We start from the raw sequence: 21,834 nt of genomic DNA, 5'->3' as shown, positions 1-21,834 counted from the left end.
GCCTGCCACGCACGTCACTCGCCAGTTCTACCCGCAGGACGGTTTTTCGAGCTTTTATGCACCCGACCACCCCTGAGTGGCGGGATCTCCATCTCACCTCTGATTCGTGAGGATGACCCATGTCAGTGTCTCACAATGATGATGTCACTGGCTGCTTGGGAAGGCTTGGCCCTCAGGAGGCCCCGGGGGCTGTTTTGTGCCAGCGCGAGCCTGACTGGCGCTTGTTGATTAGTTGGAGGAGAAAAAGCCGCTAACAACTCTCTTCTTAATCAGTGGTCTGGCCACACAAGATGAAAAATAAGCTCCATTATTTTCATCTACAGAATTCTTCCGGGTACTTGAGCTTTTTAAGTTATTTTTAAAAATTGAAAGGTTCCCTGAATTTTGGGTGAAGTGCTTGTAAATGCTTGAAGCTGTTGCCACGCGCCTCAACAAGTCAGCTTACTAATGATGCTGACACTGCTCTCTAGTGGCTTTGCTTTGTCATTGCATTTGTTCTTCCATGGTTATTACCTGCAACTGGCATTAGTTTGTATGACATTGACCTATGAATCATAAATTGTATCTCTTGATAAATGCACACGCAAGATTAAACATAATAAATCGCAGGCATATTTGTGGCTCTGTGAATTACATTATTCAATCCGGATTTTTTATTTTACTTGAAAACTTGTCTTTGAAAGTCCTTAAAAAGTACTTGAATTTGACTATTATAAAGGTCTGAGTACCCTGGAATTAAAATCAGTGTGGTTTGCTCGGGCAGGGGAAGTTGCCTGTCGGGCAAAATGAGGATTTCTCGCCTCCTGAAGTTACATTGAAAGATGGATCAAACTAAATGTTTGCGCTTAGTGGCACTCAGCGTGGAGATTGGTAAACAAAGTTGCCACGACGGAAAAACTTTTGGAACTGGAGAGAATGTATGGATCTCTAAGTCAAGAACACGACACCAAGACTACGGGGTTGGTTCATTTGGTGGGTTGATAGTTTTAATTACTCTGCACGCGGATCGACATGACTATTTGCGTTAAACGTTAAAGTAGCGACCAGTGTGTGTTGCTATTAGCACATCCGCCTCAAAGTTCAGAGGTTCAGTTACCGGCCTCTTTGTGTAAAGTTTGCATGTTCTTCCCGCTCCTTCGTAAACTCCGGTAACCTCCTATATGCCAAAAACATGGCTTGGATGGGCCAATTACCCCGGCGACCTTAGTTAGTATAACTAGTTCGGAAAACGAATGAATGTGATTTTGATTTGATGTTATAGGACATCTAAATGTTCCACATTACAATACATGACATGGTTATTATTATCAATGTTGTTATTATTAGTATTATTCCAATTTTAGAAAAACTCCAAAAATGTTTAATGCTGCCCTTAGACAAAGCCGTGAAAATATTGTCAGACAATGGCTGCCAACTACTGACACATGTCATATAAGCAACCGTTTGGGCTCCATAGTGGACGTTCAGCCACGGCCCGCCACACACGTCACTCGGCAGTTCTACCCGCAGGACGTTTTTTCGAGCTTTCATGCACCCGACCACCCCCGAGTGGCGGGATCTCAATCTCACCTCTGACTCATAAGGATGACCTATGTCAGCGTCTCACAATGATGATGTCACCAAGAGGCCCAGGGGATGTTTTGTGCCAGTGCAAACCTGACTGGCGCTTGCTGATTAGTTGGAGGAAAAAAGGAACCGCCGACAACTTTCTTCGTGATGGCACGGCCACTTAAAATTGCTTTTTGGAGGCATTTTGCTCTCTACAAATTGCAATATAAAATATTGCAGATAATTATTTTTTTTACCAAATTGTTGTTTTTTGTTTTACCAAAATTATAAGAAAATACTTGAGGGAGCTTTTGGAACCTCAGCCATCATCTCCTGGTTTGTGTCAACATTGTAGCCTCAGTCAGCTAATGTTTAATTACTATTTTAATGTTTTTAGTGATCAGAAAGATGTGTTTTAGAGATATTAGGGTTTACATTGGGAGGTCGGCAATGGACCAGTTAGTTTTCCATATCGAAATTTTTACATGAGGAAGTTGAGCTATGAGCACGATACTGGAACAGCTTAAGCTCATATGTGCAGTTATGGTACTTGTTGCATCAATAGTTGAAGCAGCTCTTCCATTTGCAATGTCGAAGTGCTGCAAATAAATTCACAAGTTAATGCAAACTGACACGCATGGGCAGATCTTATACATTTGTAAAGCAAAACCGCATTTCTGTGAAGTGCACACTGGAGATTCGATCTGCAACCTCAGTGGAACTGTTTAAATCGAGGCTTAAAATACACATCTCTTCTGTAGCTTTTGAATGACCTATATTTCACAGTTACAATATCTGTGTATTATTTGTTATTGCAACATCTGTTGCAGCCTGGTCATCCTGGAAGGGGATTTCCCCATGTGCGGTCCCTTCTCAAGGTTTCTTCATTTACCTCGTGTTGAGATTTTGAGTTTTTCCTTGTCCTCATGTAGGTTTTAGATCAGAGTATGGTGTAGTCTGCAGTTTGCAATAATCTGTGGTCTGTGCAGCCCTTTGATATTCTAGGCTTAATTCATGATGCACGAATAAGTGCGTGTGTTTCTTAGACACGCTAGAATAAACTCTTCTTTTTCATCTTTTTGGGGGTTTGGGTTGGCGTTAGGACTCTACGAGAACCAGGCTTTTTCACTATTGTAATGTTACACTGACTGAAATGTTTTGTTTTTTTAACCGTAGGAATGAGGATGACTTCACCCCACAGCACTCCCCCACGCCCAATTCTTTAAACAAAATGAGTTCTGTCCAGAACAGCTCTGCTAAATGCAAGATAAAAGCTGTGGAATATAATACATAAGGGCATTGTTAACACATTTTACAGGGAGAGTATTTAACTTTTTAAGGACACCTAAAATGATGCACACCGCCTCTATAATGGGCAAAGTAATATTTGATTTGAGAACATACATTTGCCAGTAAAACAATATAGTTTTATTCGGAAATACGCTAATTTAAATTACATTTTTACACATTGTATTTATTTGTCTATAGCATGCCCTTGTGTATAATGCGCACCCTTAATTATTTCATTAAAAATCGGTATAAAATGTTGTTTTGCCTTTTCTCAGCTCAAACTTTGTGGGTGGATGCAATGGTAATGAAACCCAGATCGTGACAGTGAAGGAGCCCTAACCACTGGATCACCAGTGATGACTCATGAAAATGCATCTGATTTGATCTCCTCATCACACAATTATTACTCACGACCGGAGACGAATGTCACCGTGATTTTTACATAAAATCTAAAGCCTTTTCATATGTTACCTATACAGAAGGCGGTATAGTGGTTAGGATTCTGCACACTCTCACTGCAACCTGTTTTCGAATCCATTGTATTTAGTGTTTGGTGATAGTGGTCAACAATATTTTTCAAATTATCAATCATTGCACAAATACTACAAAAATCACAACACAACAGTTAAATATACCTTTTCTGTATGCATAGCTGCTTCTTTTTTCTGTACCAAGTTGACTCGTCCTTTTCTTTCCAGCTGCTGTTGCAGAACTTTAACAGAGTGAGGCGCTGCATCATGTTCCTCATCAACACGGGTTATTACATCAACAGCTGCTTCGAGTGGGAATCCCCGCAGAGGAGCATCTGTGCGTTTGTGGTGGGTTCACATACACATGAATGTCAGCCCTGTTTTGTCAATACCATAATGGACAAATAATTACTGATAGTTTATAGTTGAGCTCTTATTTATTCATAAATTAATCATGCTTAGAGTTAGGAGTGGGTAGATGGCTGATTCCCACGCTGATGCGACATATTATTATGAACTAGAATGTACAATGCCCCCCAAAAAAGCTTAAATGGCAGGCTATATCAATAATTCAAGTAATTTTTGTCCTATGCACCACACTGTTTTTAAAACATTTTTCTTCTTATCATTATTACTAATATCCGTTCCTTTATTTATTTTATTATTTCACTTTAATGACCAAGGTATTAGAAATAAACCAAAAATTAGTCTTATGTTTTAGGCAAATTCTCCTTTTATATTTAAATATTTTATTTTCATGACTACGGTCTAAAAAAAAAAAAAACATAATAACAGTATATAGCAGGAGTCTTCAGGGGGCCCCCTAAGGACAGCTGAGGTGCATGCAGACAAGTTCTGAAAAAAGCTCACCAGTGCTAGGTCATTGTGGTTGTCTAGTAAAATGTTTTTTTTAGCGGTTGACTGAGTCTATTTAATCCTACTTCCAACAGCTAACTCGCCCATAACATAGTAATAACATAGTAACAACATAGTAATTACCTGATAAGTTATTTTTTAGAAATAAAATGCATATCAGAGTGGGTGCCCTTTGTGCCAATTAGAAACAAAAAGTAGCTCTCAGCTTGAGTAATATTTTCTATATATTTTACATATTTGAACATATTTATAATATTGACAAAAGATAATTGCCTGTAATCCTGGGGAAACACAAAAAAAGATTTAGAAATAAATAATGTTATTTAAGAATGTATTTAACAATTTTTGGTGTTATATGTAATAATTGATAAAAAATAATATTAATGATTATTATATTCAACCGTTTTTATTAAGAATATTATTTACAATAATATTTTTCGGATTTGAAAGGAAACATGCATTTGTAAAATATAGTAAAATTTGAAAAATATTTGTATTATCAGCATAATATTGTGCCTTTTTTTGGTTGGGTGAAAAACAAATATATTTATGTCATCCTGTGCTTCAGAGATGAGCCGGATGTGTACCAGATCCTAAATCCATGTGGAAACTATTGTTTTCCGAAATTCTGAGTTTCACACCGTAAAATAAGGCTGTACAAGTTTGGAATTTTTTTTTTTCAAGTTTATAGAACGGTATTGCGATTGCAATGCAATTTTCAATTTTGAAAGAAAAGTACATTCTCTATGCTCGTTTTATTTTTTGTGAGTACTTAACCCTCCAGTTGTCCTTGGGTCAAAATGCCACTGTGTTGTTAAAGCCCCCCAAAATCCCCTTGAATTATATTTTATTGAACTTTAAATGTCATGACTTTTTTCTAGATTGGTTTCAACAGTAGAAAAATGAAATATAATAAAATTTTCATGTAAGCTTTTTAAAAAAAGTATAAAATTGGTCCTTAAAATAAAGACTATATGAGGGTTAATCATATTGACATGCTTAAACCTTACAAAAAAAGAGCGCCCTCTTCTGGGGAGCTGGGTTGCTTTCTGCTCACACAAGGCTCAAATTACACAATCACACTACGTCACATTGCAATATCGATTAGATTTCGGTTAATTGTGCAGCCTTATTTTACATTGCATGTGGCTTTCATATTTTGTAGGTGCTAAATAATTCACACTGTCCCTTTAAGCAAGACAAAATTTTCGTGTTTACATTCTTGCATTGGGTGTGTTACTTTTGAATATGATTTAGGTAGCATGCTTCATATACACACAAACATTTAACAGAAACACATACATAGCCAAACATGTTATATATATGAAAAAAACAAAACAATGATTACTCATGGCACTCACCTGTGCCTGCTCGTTTAGCGCCAGCTGCTGCTGGTTACCTGATTGCACCCCCACTCCCCCAATTTTAAACTCAGTGCGTTCACTCGCCCTTTGTCAGTCTGTCAGCGAACCTCTGTTTACACAAGGCAAACACTTTGACTCTGACTCCCGTCGGTCCCGTTTTTCACCCGTATCCCACTCGTCTGTTCCTGATTCCCTGTTTGTGTCCGGCTACGACCCGTTTCTGACCACCGCCCACATTCTGATCTCCCGTCCCGGCTCTGGCTACGACCCGTTTCTGACCACCGACCACGTTCTTATCTCCCGTCCAGGATAACGACACGTTTTTTCCCGTTTGACCACACTACGATCTCCCGCTCAGGAAGATCCACTTCCGCATTCCGAACACGCTCCGATCCCGGGAGCGACTTGCTTCCCTCGTTCAGCAAGCACCGGATCGCTGCCGTTTGTTTTTTACTCTATATTTCCATAAACTTGTGAGTAAACGTTACGCATCTGGGACCTCCTCCTGTTCTGGTTCTGAGAATGAGACCAGACTGCACGCCTGAGAAAACATGCAAAATAATATATTTTTAAACACGTCGAAATAAGTTGAAAATAGAATAAAATAAAAAATTACCCATCTTTTCTGCTAATAAGGTATTTCTTTAGAATTGGAAACTTGAGCATATTATAAATTTTTATTTTATAACATTTTTAGATCAGTGTATTGCATTTCAGACTTAGTTAAAATGTACCCATCTCTGTGTGTTTGTTAACGCCTTATTGGTTCTTGTTTGTGGACCGGCCCTAAATGAACTCAAGAGGAAAAAAAACCATCTGAATGGCTTGAAGATGCCGCATCATCCTTGAGAGTCTCGTTTGCGAGACAAACATGAAATTCATCCAATCGGGAGTAACCTTTTTGCGCACACTTCCATTTCCAGGCAATAAAACACGTATGTAGGCCAAGGGCAAAGTGTTTTATAGTTTATTGAAAGGCTGAAATTCAGACATCATTTTTGCTTTGCTCCTCCCGCCATGGCGTAGGAGTGTGCACTTAGCTAAAAGCATGGCCGTGCTTAGGACCTCTCTTTTACACAGGTACCCCTCCTCCCCCTCCAGTTCTTCATCACTCCTCCCTCACTTGCAGAGACCTCTTAATCACTTGGCTCATCTCTTTAAGTGGCTTTTTATGGGGGGATGGGGGGCATCTGGCCAAGGTGGCACATTTGCGAAAGGTGTACCAAGTGTGTGGGCTTGTCGCTTACCGGACAGATGTTGCACTTCTCCTCTCGCTAGTTTCTGCGGAGTTGCGGCCGCTAAAGGTTTTAAGCGTTAGCTATAACTCTAAAGAGAGATAGGAGGGAGTGGGAGGTAAAAGCATTTTTTTTCTAGTTTTGTAAACGGCAACAGATCTATTGAGGATAGCTTCGCCTAGAAGTACATTCTGCTCCTTTTACATCTGTTTTTTTTTTTCACTTTTCTATATTTTGTATACCCCTTCAACTGATTGCGATTCTCATTTATGTCGCCAAAAAAAAACTCAAGCACTTCCACAATTCTGCGACAATCTTTTTTTAGGTCACTCTTGTCTCTGGCGATTAAACCCTGACTTGATATTCCGCGTCAGCACCGCCGCTATATTTCAACTAAGAGCAGTAAAACGTCGGCTTGAAAATGGTTCAAAGTTGTCCCTTGCTGTGGGCAAAGACGAAGCCCCGACTGCAAAAGTTTGAAAAGTACCGCCATCCCCTTTTTAAAAGGAGTCAAAAGAGCAATTTAAAGAGACCCTGGGTGCTGTGAGCATTGTGTACCACTCATGTCCATGCACAAAATTACGTTAAAAGAGGGAAAAATAAAGCAACAAAAGAAAAGAGACACAGATTAAAAAAGGAAAGAGGAAAATAAAACCTAAAATAACAAAATGAAATCAGAGCAAAAAAAGAAAAAGGAAAAAAAATAAGCTAAAAAGAAACTAAAAGAAAAAAGTAAAAAACAAGAAAGATCAAAAAAACAAAAATAATAGAAGGAAAAAGAGAAAAAGAAAAAATTAGGGAACAAAAAAGGCAAAAGCGATAAATGATGAAAAAAAAAACAAAAAAAAAACGAAAAAGACCCTGCCCCAAAAAGGGTATATTATCAGTTATAATGTAACACTATGCACAAAATGATCTTAAAAGGGGGGAAAATAAAGAGAAAAAAGAAAAAAACACAACATCATGTAAGATGGCAGGAAGAGAGTGGCACGACTGGACATGGCAAATGTAAACAAAGCCATTGCGAACGAAGAAGAGAATAAAAAGAGGTAAAACTAATGCACACCGGACTTCAATATTGTCCTCCATAGTGTTCAACAGAAAAAAGCTTTTAAAAGAAATATAATCCTGCAAAGTTATCCTTATTTTTTACCAAATATACCCATAATTTGTCTTTTTTTCTCTAACAATAAAGGAATACAATACCTTTTTTTGTATCCTGATTACATAACACCGTTACACGTATTCCATTACTCCTCAAGACTGCTTGTTTCTCTGGTGTGCAGCATACACACACCAACAGATACTTCTCTGTACCTTCACTTTTCCCCCTTTTCTTATTTCAACTGGTTGAATTTTGATCTAAATGCAAAACAGGTGATAGGTGCTCCAGTTTCCTCTAGAAGTGTTTCCCTTGTCCAGGCCCTATTCCCGATAAGAGTGCTACTTTGCTTGACATAAAAGCGCCCCGGTATGGTTTCCCCTTCTTGCGGCGACAACCCCCGGCTGGCTGCCCCTCGCCCTCACAAAGCTACCTCTATTTGCCTCCCAATTGCAGATAAAGTTTCGGCAAATTTGTTTGGGAGGAAGAAGCTGAGGTCGGTGGTCCCCGGTGCACAAACGGCCCAGGGAGGGTCTGAGTCAGACCCTGACGCCAGGTGATAGAAATAAAGAGTGATAGAAAAATACACCTGGCAGGTAAGGAAAGTGAAAGATAAGGAATCGGGCATCAAACTGGGACTACTTTCATACGTTTTTGTTTTTTTTAACTAAACTGATCTCTTAACATGTCGAAAAATGTCCAGACATTTATTAAAGTAGACTTTGTATTGTGTGCACCTTTTTCCGAGTACAGGACATTACTGTAGCAGTGTTCTCGTTTGCCCGCGTCCCTGCGTCCCAGACGCATTATTTTTGCTGGGGACGCATCGTGCCAAATCAACGAGCGTCCCCGGGACGCAACTTCTTTTGACACGAAATTGTCATTATCATTTTTTAACAAAGATTTACCGCACTCCAAACTTTTCATGAGGCAGATCCGCCATTGTTGTTTAATTCGAGTTGTGTAGTGAAAGTCCGTTTATTTTTAGAGAACCGGCTTTTTCGGCTTAACTCATTAAAGAGAGCCGGCTCTCAAACGGCTCACTTGCTTTGATGCATTATATTACGAGTGATTATGTTGTATAAAGAAGTTAAGAAAAAAAAAGAAGTATAAAAGGAGAAAATGAAAAAAGACAGGTTTGTGGTGATCCCTTTTAATCAGTATATTACCAATAATAATTTAATGCAGAAAATGAATTAATAATTTGAATAAGAAAATGTATTATTCTACTTAATTATATTTGTATGTATTTTTTCCTTCTACAGTGAACGTCCAAGCGACTTCATTTTTTAACTTTTTGTATAATAAACCTCATTCGTGTCGAGCAACTCAGTGTCTCACAACAAAATGTTCATTAACAATATATATGATATAAGGAAACACATGCACAATATAACACGCTATACTACATAAATAAACAGGTTTGGAAAAAAAAGAAGAAGATTTTTTGTAGTTTGTAAGGGAAAATACGACCGTTTGTAAGGGCATGGAGCACACAAAATTTTGGGGACCCATAGATCTCTGTTGGGACCCATAGATTTTTGAGCATGCGAGTCCCCGGGACCCATAACTTTTCAGAGGTAAAATGAACACTGCTGTAGTGCTGTGAGAGGTCATCCAGCATCCACCCCGAAGAAGAAATCTGGCTTCTACTTCCTAGTTAGTTTGCAAACATACTACGTGTACTGTATCCTTAGCGCGCTAAGAATTTTTGATGTTTTTATTCTTTGATATCTTGTGCATCCATTCAAAATGGTTGGTGTAAAGTGTAAAGAAGAGGCGAGCCGTTTCTTTTGAAATGAATGTGGAATAAGTAAGATTGATGCGGTTGAGAAAATGGTTGGATCATTTTTTTTCCCCATTTTGTACCACGGAGGAGGAAGTAGCCTAACTCATAAAGCCTTCCACAAGTACGTCAAACTTAACTTTATTTATCTTTATAGAGCAAATTATTTTCTGAAATGTATTTTTAGTACAAAACAAGACAGGTTACTTATACAAGCCTTAAACATACTTATTTAAAACTTAAACATACATTCAATGCATATTGTTGTTTTTGGGGTATTTATATATAATATTATTTATATGTACGTTCATATTTTTGTATGTCCTATCTAAATGCAATCTAAATTTGGTTTGATTTGATTTTGTTTGATTTTTGCACAAGAACCACATTTGTGTTCATCTGGCGACAGTAGGGGGCAGGCAAGTACCACCAAATGAAGCTCAGGGAGTTCTGGTCTAAAGCAGCACACATATTCAGACTCCCTCCCCCTTCTTTTTTGCTCCATCAAACTTTACAGGACTTCTACTTGCTATCTGGCAACGCTTTGCGCCAATATGGGAAATGATGTAACAGAGATAAAGGCCACCTCTGAAATCCAAACTCAGCTTTCACTTTGCTTAGACAAAAAGGGGCAAGTTTGCTTGCTGTACACTCCCACCACGGCACGGACGTCCTCTAATGTTAAGGGGAATTCTTAATATTGATGCCAACATCAAAGAATTACACAATTTAACTGCATAGATTGTATGTATATATTTTGTTTCAAATAATTTTTGCTTTTTAATTTAGTTGTGGTCCATTATCAGTCTTAAAAGTCTCATTGTAATCTTGTATTTTCATTTTTTTAATTAAAAAAAAAAATATTAACAATAAAATACCTCAGATAAATTTCCAACTATTGATATAATTAATTAATCAAACAGTTACTTTAATTAGCAAATCCTCAAAATTGTGTTTTTTCAATAGAAAATATTGAGATTTTTTTCAGTGTTTCCCAATCGTAAGATACTGATTATTTTTATGTTGAATCAAAACTGACATATTTATCCATCATCGTAATGTATGCATGACATTATATCCTAAAGCCCTATTTTTAAGTAAGACATACAGTGGAACCTCGGTTTTCGAACGCCTCTCAGTTCGGACAAATCGGTGTTCGACCAAAAATTTCGAGAAATTCATGCTTCGCTGTTCGGTCAAAAAATCGGAGTTCGAACGCCGGTACGCTAGGGTGCGATGCTGAGCGGTGTACGGGTGTTTGAGCCCCTAATTATGCCTCCGAAGAAGGTCGGTGAAAGCAGGACAGGTGAAAAAAGACAAGTTGTTCGTCCAACTATTGCCTTTAAGAAAGACATAATAGCTAAATATGAAAGAGATAGATAGATAGATAGATACTTTATTCATCCCCGAAGGGTGTACGAATTTCCGATCTTGCTAGTGAATACAGCATGGCTAAATCTACTATCAGTGGGATAGTAAAGAATAAGGAGGCTGTGAAATCGAGTGATGCGGCTAAGGAAGTTAGCGCTATAAGCAAGCAACTGCCGCAAGTTTTGGAAGAGGTTGAAAAACTTTTGAGGATTTTTCTCTCCCCACCGTCCACCGCAAAGGTATGAAATCTTATTCATAATCCTTTTTTTATTTTTACACATTCATGTTAGCGTAATCTTTCGTACGGAAGATTTTGCTAACGCAAACGTACGATTAGCCTGGGTTAGCTTCATGTTTACATTCATGTTAAACATTCAGGGTGTTGGAACGGATTAAAACGATTTTACATTACTTTTAATGGCAAAAACGATTTTCGGTGATCGACCAAATTGGTTTTCGAACAGGGTTCTGGAATGGATTATGGTACTGTAATTTCATAAATATTATTCATATGTTATATACTATTATATGACTCCCAACCCAAATATCCAAATGCTCAGTGTGCATGTACTTTTCCTCGTGGAATTGTCTCGAATCCATTCTGATGTTCAGCTCTCTTCAGCTTGCAACGTAGCATAAGGAACCAAGGAGTAGGAGTAGGTCCTGGTGCCGCGGGGGTCGCCATTAACCAGCCGTGGGGGGCCCTTGTTGTCCCGAAAGCCACCCGACAGAATGTAGCCGTCGGCTAACTTAGCCAAATGGAAAAGAAATGAGAGGGCGGCAGGTTAACACCCTGAAGGAAAGCTACCTCTTGTTTTTGAATATAAATATATGTGTGTATATATATATATATATATATATATATATATATATATATATATATATATATATATATATATATATATATATATATATATATATATAATTATATGTTACCTTAAATTTTGATGCAAACTGCAGGACACAAAAGCAGTTTTTATAAAATCAACAATAAACATACTAAAAATGTAGAAGTATATGCAATACTATGCCAGTGGTACTGTTTATTGTTGTAACCCTCGTGTTTTTCTCATTTTAAGTCATTACACAGATATTGTCAACACGAAATATAGGTCATTCAAAAGCTAAAAGCTGTGTTTTAAGCCTAGATTTAAACAGTTCCACTGAGGTTGCAGAAGGAAACTCATGGGGCTGAGTATTCCACAATTTTCAGAGCGGAATATTGCCATAACATGAAATGCTGTTCATTCATAAATGCACATCAGACTGGTAGCCCTTTGCACTATAGTAAATCAAATATGTGACCCATTTTAGGTGTATTTTAAGGACCTTCTTTTGTACTTTTATTCAGCTTGCATGGAAATGTGAATAGAAACAACATTACATTTCCTCTATTGTTAGGACCGATCTAAGAAAGTCATACATTCTAAAGTAAAACATTTTTTATGGGATTTAACAACAGAGTGGTAGGTCATTTTGACCCAAACTTGACCTGAAGACAAAAGGAGTTAAACCACCAACAAAGAAACTTTAGTAAATAATGTTGTCTTCGGTTGTTATCATGTTATCGTATCAGGTTCAAAATGGGAGCTCCTTTTTTTTTTTTTCTTTCAATATATAGTTGTGCGCCAAAATCTTATTTGATGTATAGCAATTCTCATTACATATGCAATTGATATTAGATTTGTGAAACATTGTATGCAGCAAGATTAGACAAGGCACTCCAGGGAAAGTGTAATAAATACTTTAAAGAGAAAAAATATATAAAAGACTGTCAGGATAGATAGGCAAAAATAAAATATATAATATACATACAGTATGTATGTACACATTTATTTATTTGTAGGAATTATATTTTGTGGTATTTCAGGGAGTTTGGTACAACATTCAAAGTTCCCCAATTTTTTTTTCTAGGAATGGAGTATTTGTTTATTAGGCTGTCAGTTTTATTTATTATTTCATTCTATTTATTAATACATGACAAAAACAAGACAACCATTGTGACCATTTGTGCCATCAGCTATGCTTGGTCTGTTTTGCTTAATTTCACATTCACTTGAAAGTTTTTTATTTTTACACTGTAAAAAATGTTGTTATAAGTTTCCAAACTTTTTTTGTGATAAATTAGAACAGTTTTTTTTGTTGTTGTTTTTTTGGGTAGGTTCAAATTCCAAGAGCGTTTGCGCGTGGGAGGGTGCAAAGACATTTCTATACAGACAGCTGGGCGACGAATGTGTCTGCGTTTGAGCCCACTCCTATATTTTAACACAAGGAGTTGCTTCATTTTTGGGAAAGAGAACATTTTAAATAGTCAAACAATGGCAATGTAGGTATTGATATTTAAACAAAAATTAATTGATAAATCTTATATTTAACCAGCAAAGTTAAAATAAAAACCCGAACAAATGTATTATTGGTTTATATACCTTTTTATTGTACATTTACATTTGAACTTCACAATAATTATACATTTGAGATTAAAAAAATCTTGTAAATAGTCAATTCACATTTTTAAAGCTAGATTAAATATTTATTATTGGATCACATTTAATTCTTATTATTTGCTGCATACCACGGAAAACTACTTCTCAGGTCAGAAATGGCCCGCAAGCCATAGTTTAGATTCTGCAATGCCATTTTGGAAGTGCAGGTCTTTGGCAATTTATTTTTCCATCCTTCCATAATCTTCACCGCTTATCCTCAGTAGGGTCGCGGGGGTGCTGGAGCCAATCTCAGCTATCTTCAGGTAGTGGGCAGAGGACACCCTAAACTGGTTGCCAGCCAGTCGCAGGGCACACAGAGACAGACAACCATTCACTCGCTCATTCACCTAACATTATATGAATACAAATGTGTAAAATGAATTTATTTTTACTTTAGACAATCGATCAGTTAATCTAATATAATTCATTCTAATCAAGTAATTAATCAAATGTTTGTTTTATGTCCAAGGCTATTTTTATTTTTATTTTCTAAAATCCTCAAGTTGAAATATAGTAATCTGAAAAAAAGTCATTGTTTCACTGGTGTATACCTTATTTTAACTCTGACATTTCTTATTGTGCTATGTACTGTACATTAAAAAACACTTTGAATAAGTCAAAAAATCTGACCCTGACATTTGCATTATTTTTTTGGTACTTTTTTTCTAATTTAACTGAAAATGTTTTTAAAATAACAGTGATAACAATATAACAATTGAAATGTGCAAAAATATCTACAAACATAACAAGACATTTTTGATTATAAAGATTTTGAAGAAAAAAAATCTGATATGGATGATACCTTTGCTCATATTTTTTTGTTTTCTTATTTCACTGAATAAACAAAAAATAAATAAGAATATTACATCTAAAATGATCAAAATATCTGCGAACAAATCAATTGAAAATATTTTAATTAAAAATCTGATATGGCGAATAACTCATTTCATTTGTTTTTGTTTCGTATTGCACATATTTTTTCAAATTACAAATAAGAATACATAACATTGAAAACAGGGATCACCAACGTGGTGCTCGTGGGCACCAGGTAGCTTCCAAGAACACCTGAGTAGTTTGCACAATGGTTCTGAAAATAGCTCATCAGTGACGGGTTGTTGTGTTTTTCCAGGTGAATTATGTTTTAGTGGTTGACTAAGAATATTTTAATGCTACTTCTAGTGATTGACCTGGTAATTGTAATAGAAAAATATAGTAATAACACAAGTTGTTATCTTAGAAATGTGTACCCAACTGGTAGCCCTTTGCACTAATCAGGAACAAAAAAGGAGCTCTCGGCTGTGAAAAGGTTGGTGATCCCTCATTTGAAATGAGGAAATATTTGGTAGTATTACTTGGTAGTATAACTACAAAACATACATCTCAACCTCATTGCTCCCCTGATTAGTAATTTTCATTCCCTTTATTAAGCAAAAATAAACGGTCAAACACAACATGGCACTTATTTACTCACAGCAAGACAGACTATACTATGTTTGATAAAAACACAGATAATTCGTCCAAACAAGTTTATTATATTTACCAGATAACCAACACAAACAATTCTTTAAGCATCTTTCTTACTTTTTACACACTAGTAGTCAATTTAGTCTTGCTTATTATAGTCTACCGTGGAAATATTAGCAATCCACCAAGATGTTGTCTTCTTCAACCAGCGACAGAATGAGTTTTTTTTATCTTTTTCCTGTACAAAAATTGTAATGCAGCGTACACAATTTGAAATGATCGAAAAACGTATGAAATATTTAAAAAAGACTCCATTAATCTATTCCTGCTAGTAGCTACATTTTCTTCTAATTTTGAAGTTCCCCACTTGCCTAAACATGATCCTTTATACCAGCAGAAAAGAACAACCCCCCACTTTTATCAATATCTCTTTCCCACAGAGACTGAAAAGGAAGCAGAAAGCTTTTTTTTCATATTATCAAAGGTTAATTTTCAGCCGGCGCCTTCCTTGTTTGCTGATGAGAGGGGAGGCCTTGAGGTTGCACTTTTGGCAGCTGGGTCTCCTGAACGCTATTGGCGCTCGGATTGACAGGGTTAGCCACTCAGGGTGTGGCTGGCGTGAGGTCGGGAGGGTCCCGAAACCATCCATGACCTCCAAGACCCTCCCAGGGATGATTGGCATGAGGCAACCGGGCTCACCTCAAGGCCCCGAGGAGCCTCTTGGGGGTCAGGGTGTTGATCCTGCACCTTTGTTGACGGCGCTATGTTATTTTCGGGGTAGGATTCTCTTGCTGTCTGGAATCACCCTGATGATTTTTTTGTGTTTTTTCCCTTTCTTTTTCTGCACTGCAGCTCTTTGTGGTCTTAGTGTGGAACTTCGAACTCTATATGATCCCCCTGGCTTTGTTGCTGCCCTTGGCCTGGAACTACATTCTCATCATGTCGGGCAAGGACACGAGACAAGACGTGGTGAGCGGGCTCGATATCCCTCCGCCTTTCTTCACACTGTAAAAAGCCTCTTTGCAGGGGACACAATCAGCCCGTTAAAATGTTATTTTACGGGGACACGGCGCTCTTGTCTCGCTCACCATTTTAGCACGTCTTAAAGGGACTGTGTGTATTATTTAGCGCAAAAAATATTGGTTTGAAATTACAAAAACAATATTGATTTAAATAATAATCAAAAGTATATGAACTGTCATGCAAAGTTTTGTAAAATTCTTGGCTGTCGAGAATTTAGCATTTATTTGACATAAGAAGATCCTCACCTAGAGGTAGCTGAGATGATTGGCCGCAATCTTCTTGCGAAGGCTACACTCAAAATATGTTCCACTGTAAGAAAATTTTTGAGCATTTTAAGTATTATTTTTTTTTCTTTCCTTTTTCTCCTTTTCCCCCCCTTTTCTTTGTCCCATTTGTTTCTTCTTTCTTCTTCACGCTCTTCTTTCTTCTTCACGCTTTTTCATAATTTTCTTTCTTTTCTTTTTTTTTTTGATGGTTTCCATTTCTTTTAGGTTTTTCATATTTTCTCTCTTTTGCAATATTAAAACGTTTTTTCACCGATTCAAATGTCAGCTATATGTCTTTGTCCCCCGAAATATTAGAGCAATTATAAAAATAAATCTTTATTTTTTTCCCCACCCATTCAAGCTATTTCAATATTGATGTGATGGCATTGGGGGCAATATTTTGCACCTTAGAGTAAATTATGTTTATATTTCATAGAACAAATGTTTTTAGATACTGTATATTAATTACACAGACCTTTAGCATTTTATAGATTATTATTGTTTTGTTACAGGCACATTTTAAATATACTTTGACCAGATTAAGGGACTGTCTCAGACAATTAGAATACTGTATTGTGTATTGTTTTCATTTTCTGTAATGTGATTTCAATTCATTGCCAATCAACTGAAGTATTTTAATTTAGTGGCGATTATTAAAAAAAATATCTCATCTGAAAATATTAAACTATCTTTCAAAAAGGTATACTATCAGGCTCTTACCATAATAAGAAATATTAAAACAATGAAAGGCTTGCAATATTTCAATGCATTTGTAATGAATCCAGAATGTATGACATAGTTTTTAATAGCATTACAGTAAATAACTTTTTCACAAGATTCTCACTTTCTGAGACAATCCGGAAGAATGAAATCACACTGAGCCGAGCCGTCTGAATCGAAACAATGACGTTGGATACGACCATGCGGTTAAAACCTCATGTTTATTTATTTATTATTCTATTTACTTTACCCTATGTTTGCAGTATTTTGCTGCAGCACTACTTTGAAAATATTTCATACCTCTCTTAATATTATGTTCACCCTAGTTTTCATTTATTTTTTTTATCTTGTTGATACCAAAATGCCACGTCGATTCTCATTAAAAATGTTCACTGCTTCGTAATCAATGACAAAAAATAAAATTCGAATTCTTACTTTGAATTAAAAAAACACAAAAGTATTCAAATATTAAACAAACATGCATACTATTTTAGGAAACATCCTCTTTCACATGTTATCATTTTTGTGGAGTACAAAGACAAAACAATCTTATATTATGTAATACAAAAAAAAGCATTTAAAGTCAGCAAAATGATCTGAAACTGCAATTCATTCCTATTAGACAAAAATACTTTCATATAAAACATAAAACAAGAACAACATAGCATTCTAAATGTCCAGAATTAACTACTAAATATGATATACATCCAAAAATAGATTAGGTACATTGAAATATTGGTGTCTTCTTTTTGGTTTTTATTTCAAGAATCATTTGTAGCAAAATAAGAAAAATCACATTTTATATAAGCAAAATGAGTATTTTTCTTATCATTTTCTATGATAACTCTTGGAATAAATCACAAAACATCCATCACAAAACAAGACCCAGAGACATTTTTTAAATATTCAGAATCATCTACAATTTTCTTTTTTATTTCTAATAATTATTTTTTATCAAAATACAAAATAAATCATTCTTAAAGTGAGCAAAATGATATGGAATTATTTTTTTAAAAATAATTAACAAAATCATTTCGTAATAAATCATGAAACATAAATCATGAAGGAAGAACAAGATACAATTTAAATGATCACAACTAAATAATATCACATTTATATGTAACATCTAAATATGATACATATAAATATTAATTTATTGTTTAACTAAATTTGTAAATAAATACTTATCGCCAACAATTCTTTTTTAAAATCTCATTACTCTATTTTTTCTATTGTTTTTTTCTAATGCAAACTTGACAGGTAATTTTTTATATTTTACATTTTTACTGGTATAAAAATGGAATTGTCTTTATTGTTATTATTGTCTCATCATAGAAAATATAGTATGTAAGGAGATTAGACATGGCACTCTAGGGTGATCATGTAATAAAGACTTTAAATAGAAAAAAAAAGTCTTTGTCATAATGTCAAATAATAATAGTACTATAAGAAAAATACATACTTTATGTGAGCAAAAATATGTACATCCTAAAATAAATCATACATCTAGACACAAAAACATGACACACATTTACAATAAGGAAAAATATTTACAGAATATTTTAAATACAACAAACAATGATTATTATTCTGGCGGGTTTTACTATTTATTTTCAGAAATATTTTTCATAAAATCACCAAAAAATCATTTGAAACAAGCAAAGTTATCTTGCAAATATTATAAATACAAATAAAAAAAAGAAACACGTTTTCTTTAACTCTTAAATGGGATAACGGCAACGCAATGTCACGGCAGACAGACGTGTTTTAATGGCACATTTCAGGAGAGGGGATAGCAGAGATGTGAACAATAAAGCGCTTCATTTTGATAAGTGCTTTCTCCGAGTCCAACTTGGAAATAAGCGGCCGAATATTCAGGTTTTTTGCGCAGGTGTGTATTTATTCCCCTTTAGAGATCATTGAGGGTGGACGGGACTCCAAAGCAATTTAACACCCTTTATATGTGATGGGCAGACTCTCATTGAATTAATAACAAAGCACACTGCCAAAAGTCCAGTTAGAAAATTGAGGAGAAATGTTGTAAAATAATAAAACTCGTTCCAAGTACTGGTAACATTTTCTGGGCAGAAAATAAAGTAAGTACATATATATATATATATATATATATATATATATATATATATATATATATATATACATACATTTTTTTTTTTTAATTTATTATGTGTATCTTGTCCTAGTGCCTTGATTTACAATTTTGATTTATTTCAAAATTTTTGGGAAAGTTAAATAACAAAACCTTCCATTTCAGATCATTTTCCCCACTCTAAGTATGACTCCCTATTGGTGTGTGAGTGTGTGTGAATGGGTAAGTGTGAAGCACATTGTAAAGCACTTTGGGAGGTCTTCATTGACTTGAAAAGCGCTATATAAATGCAGACCATTTACCATTTCCCACAAAATATTCAGTTAATAATTCTGTTCATTTAAAACAAGTATCTAGTTTTTATTGTACGATTTATGTTTCTTGGTTTGTTTTAAGAATTGTTTTGTATATTGATCTTAAAAAATCTGCCATTTGGTATTGTTTTGCTGACATTAAGTATGTTTTGAATTTCACCCAAACATTCTTCAAGGGAATAGTAAAGACAACACAATATTATTTAGATTTATAATTTATCTTATCATTGTTTGAAAATATATGTTGTGCTGTGGGCTTAATGCTTAATGCTCAGTGTCAGGTTTGGAAGAGCGAAGTGGAATGGATGTTCGGTGAATGTGAGTGTGTTCTTGACTCTAGCCGCCTCCAATTAGGGGATACAGATGGCATCGGTACATAAATAGATACAATTCTGTTAATTTAAACGTGTATATTTTCATTGTTTAATGTTATATTTCAAGAACCATTTATTAAATTAATAAAAAAACGTCTGCCATTTAGCTTTAGTATGATTCATTCTATAATTTACTTAAGATAATTATAAAAATAAATAGTAAAACCTCCAAAATATATTTTATGTATACGATATAATTGTATGTCTTAAAATTGTTCAGATTTTAAACTTGTTGTCATTATTTCCAAATGACAAAAAAAATCTACCATTTCAGATATTCTTACTCAATGTGTGTATATTTTTCTTATTTTAATAGAATAGTAAAATAACAAAATGTATCCTTTAAATATGCAGGATAATTTGCTAACCTGGACCTAGAATGTATTTTTGTTTCTTGCAGTGTCTCTGTGTTGCCTTTTTGTTCAGGTGTGTATGTATCCCCATTTACAAGTTATTTTGAATGGACGAGATTCAAAATCAATTTTACACCTTATAATGACGACGAGAAAACCCTGCATTATTCCACAATATAAAACAATCATGATAAGTTCACACATTAGAATTACGCCAAAGAAATAATCTCACCTTATTTATATTTACTTTACAAGCAAAACAGAATTATATTGGAGTGTATTTACTATGTAATCCATTTGTTTTCATCCATGCCCCCTGAATTAGTGTGAAATATCCTGATTTTTTTTCCACATCCTTCTCAGTGGAAAATAATTTCTCCTCACCTATAGATGGCGACATTGCTTGACAAAAACAAGAAACATTCTCTCCTCACATACCCAAGCAAAAGCATGCATGCTGATTTTGTTCCCTGTACCTGCATTTCTTCTGCTCTTATGCTAGTTCTCTCCCTAATTAAAAGGAGACAACAGAGCTTGTACATTTTTGCGCGTTTCCACTTACGAGTACGCACGAGTAAGTGCATGCAACTCCCACTCGATGGCGAATGGCTTTTCTCTCCTCTTTGAAAGGGACCATTGCGCCTGGAGTGCGGCGGCAATTGCTTGCGAAATTAAAACGTGTTGATACTGTTGTAGTGAGGTGAGTGCCTCTTAAGGCCGCAATTAATTCCCGCTCACTTTTCAGATCATTTGCTATTTCTTTTTTTGAAGCTAACCTCAGACGCCACAAGTCCCTTAAAACACTGGTTCTCAACTGGTCAGAACCCACCATTCTACCCTAATGACAGCTGCAACCCAAACAAGAAAACAATGCCATTTGTTAAAATGTATCCAATGAAAGGATCAGGCAATTTAAAGGAGAGATAATAAAATGTATTCACTTAACAGCAAAACCAAAACGACTTCAAGTACCGTATTTAATCACATGTAAATTTCTAAAGTAAAATCATAAAAAACAAGAATGTTATCTTTCATTGGCATAATAGTTAGCATAGCCTATCTTTGAGTTGGCCAGGTCTCCGCGATGATTAAAATACAACCGTCCCAAATGTAGCGGTTTCCCACGAGTTGTAGCTTCAGGTCATCTGTTTCATGAATAATGAATTTGGCATTGGTGAGATACTGGCTCGGCAGGGGTAGCTTTTCAGGGTTGTTACCTAGCTGTTAGCAGTTAGCTGGACCTGCGGCCCTGCTATCGCTTTATCTCCCGACGCTGCCTTGGCCGCTTCTCTGACTTGATAACAATCTACGGAGCACTTGCTAGGGATCACCTTTCTTTGCGCTCTTCTGACTTTTTCTCGCAGTCCGATTTAATGGATGAATCTTTTTTCAATCAATTGACCCGCTGAAATACTAACTGTAGCTGTAGCCTTGTTTTGCAGTTTCTTTTGGTGGACACATTGACTTGTGCGCCTACTTCGCTGTTTAAATGACGGCAAACATCAGCTCATCACAGAAGCGCACACGAACAGTCATGCCAACCCAACACAAACATACAACCTCCACCCGTAATAGCAATCGCTGTCTGCTGCAGAACACAATGCACATATCTTTGATATCAATGACAGTAAAGACAATTCAATTTAAATACGCAAAGCAGTAAACCAGTAATAAAAGAAAGCTAAAGT

The 21,834-nt window shown here is 35.7% G+C and overlaps 1 protein-coding gene across 6 annotated transcripts in view; it reads left to right on the top strand.

Annotated features, from left to right (window-relative positions):
* mctp1a (multiple C2 domains, transmembrane 1a) overlaps positions 1-21,834 on the top strand; it is a 166,113-nt gene that overhangs the window by 76,813 nt on the left and 67,466 nt on the right. For all 6 annotated transcript variants that reach the window (XR_015850527.1, XR_015850528.1, XM_088336399.1 and 3 more), the window contains 2 exons: positions 3,537-3,656; positions 15,842-15,958. Coding sequence is in view for 4 of the 6 variants with exons in the window: in XM_088336399.1 (XP_088192525.1) it covers positions 3,537-3,656; positions 15,842-15,958 (237 nt within the window). In the remaining 2 variants the exon portion in view is untranslated. The remainder of the gene's footprint in view (positions 1-3,536; positions 3,657-15,841; positions 15,959-21,834) is intronic.

The sequence above is a fragment of the Urocampus carinirostris genome, chromosome 5 (assembly GCF_059441175.1).
Source record: "Urocampus carinirostris isolate Australia breed hairy pipefish chromosome 5, RoL_Ucar_1.0, whole genome shotgun sequence".
In the NCBI taxonomy this organism is placed as follows: Eukaryota; Metazoa; Chordata; class Actinopteri; order Syngnathiformes; family Syngnathidae; genus Urocampus; species Urocampus carinirostris.
Note: the sequence above shows the minus strand (reverse complement) of the source record. Positions and strands in the feature narration are given on the sequence as shown.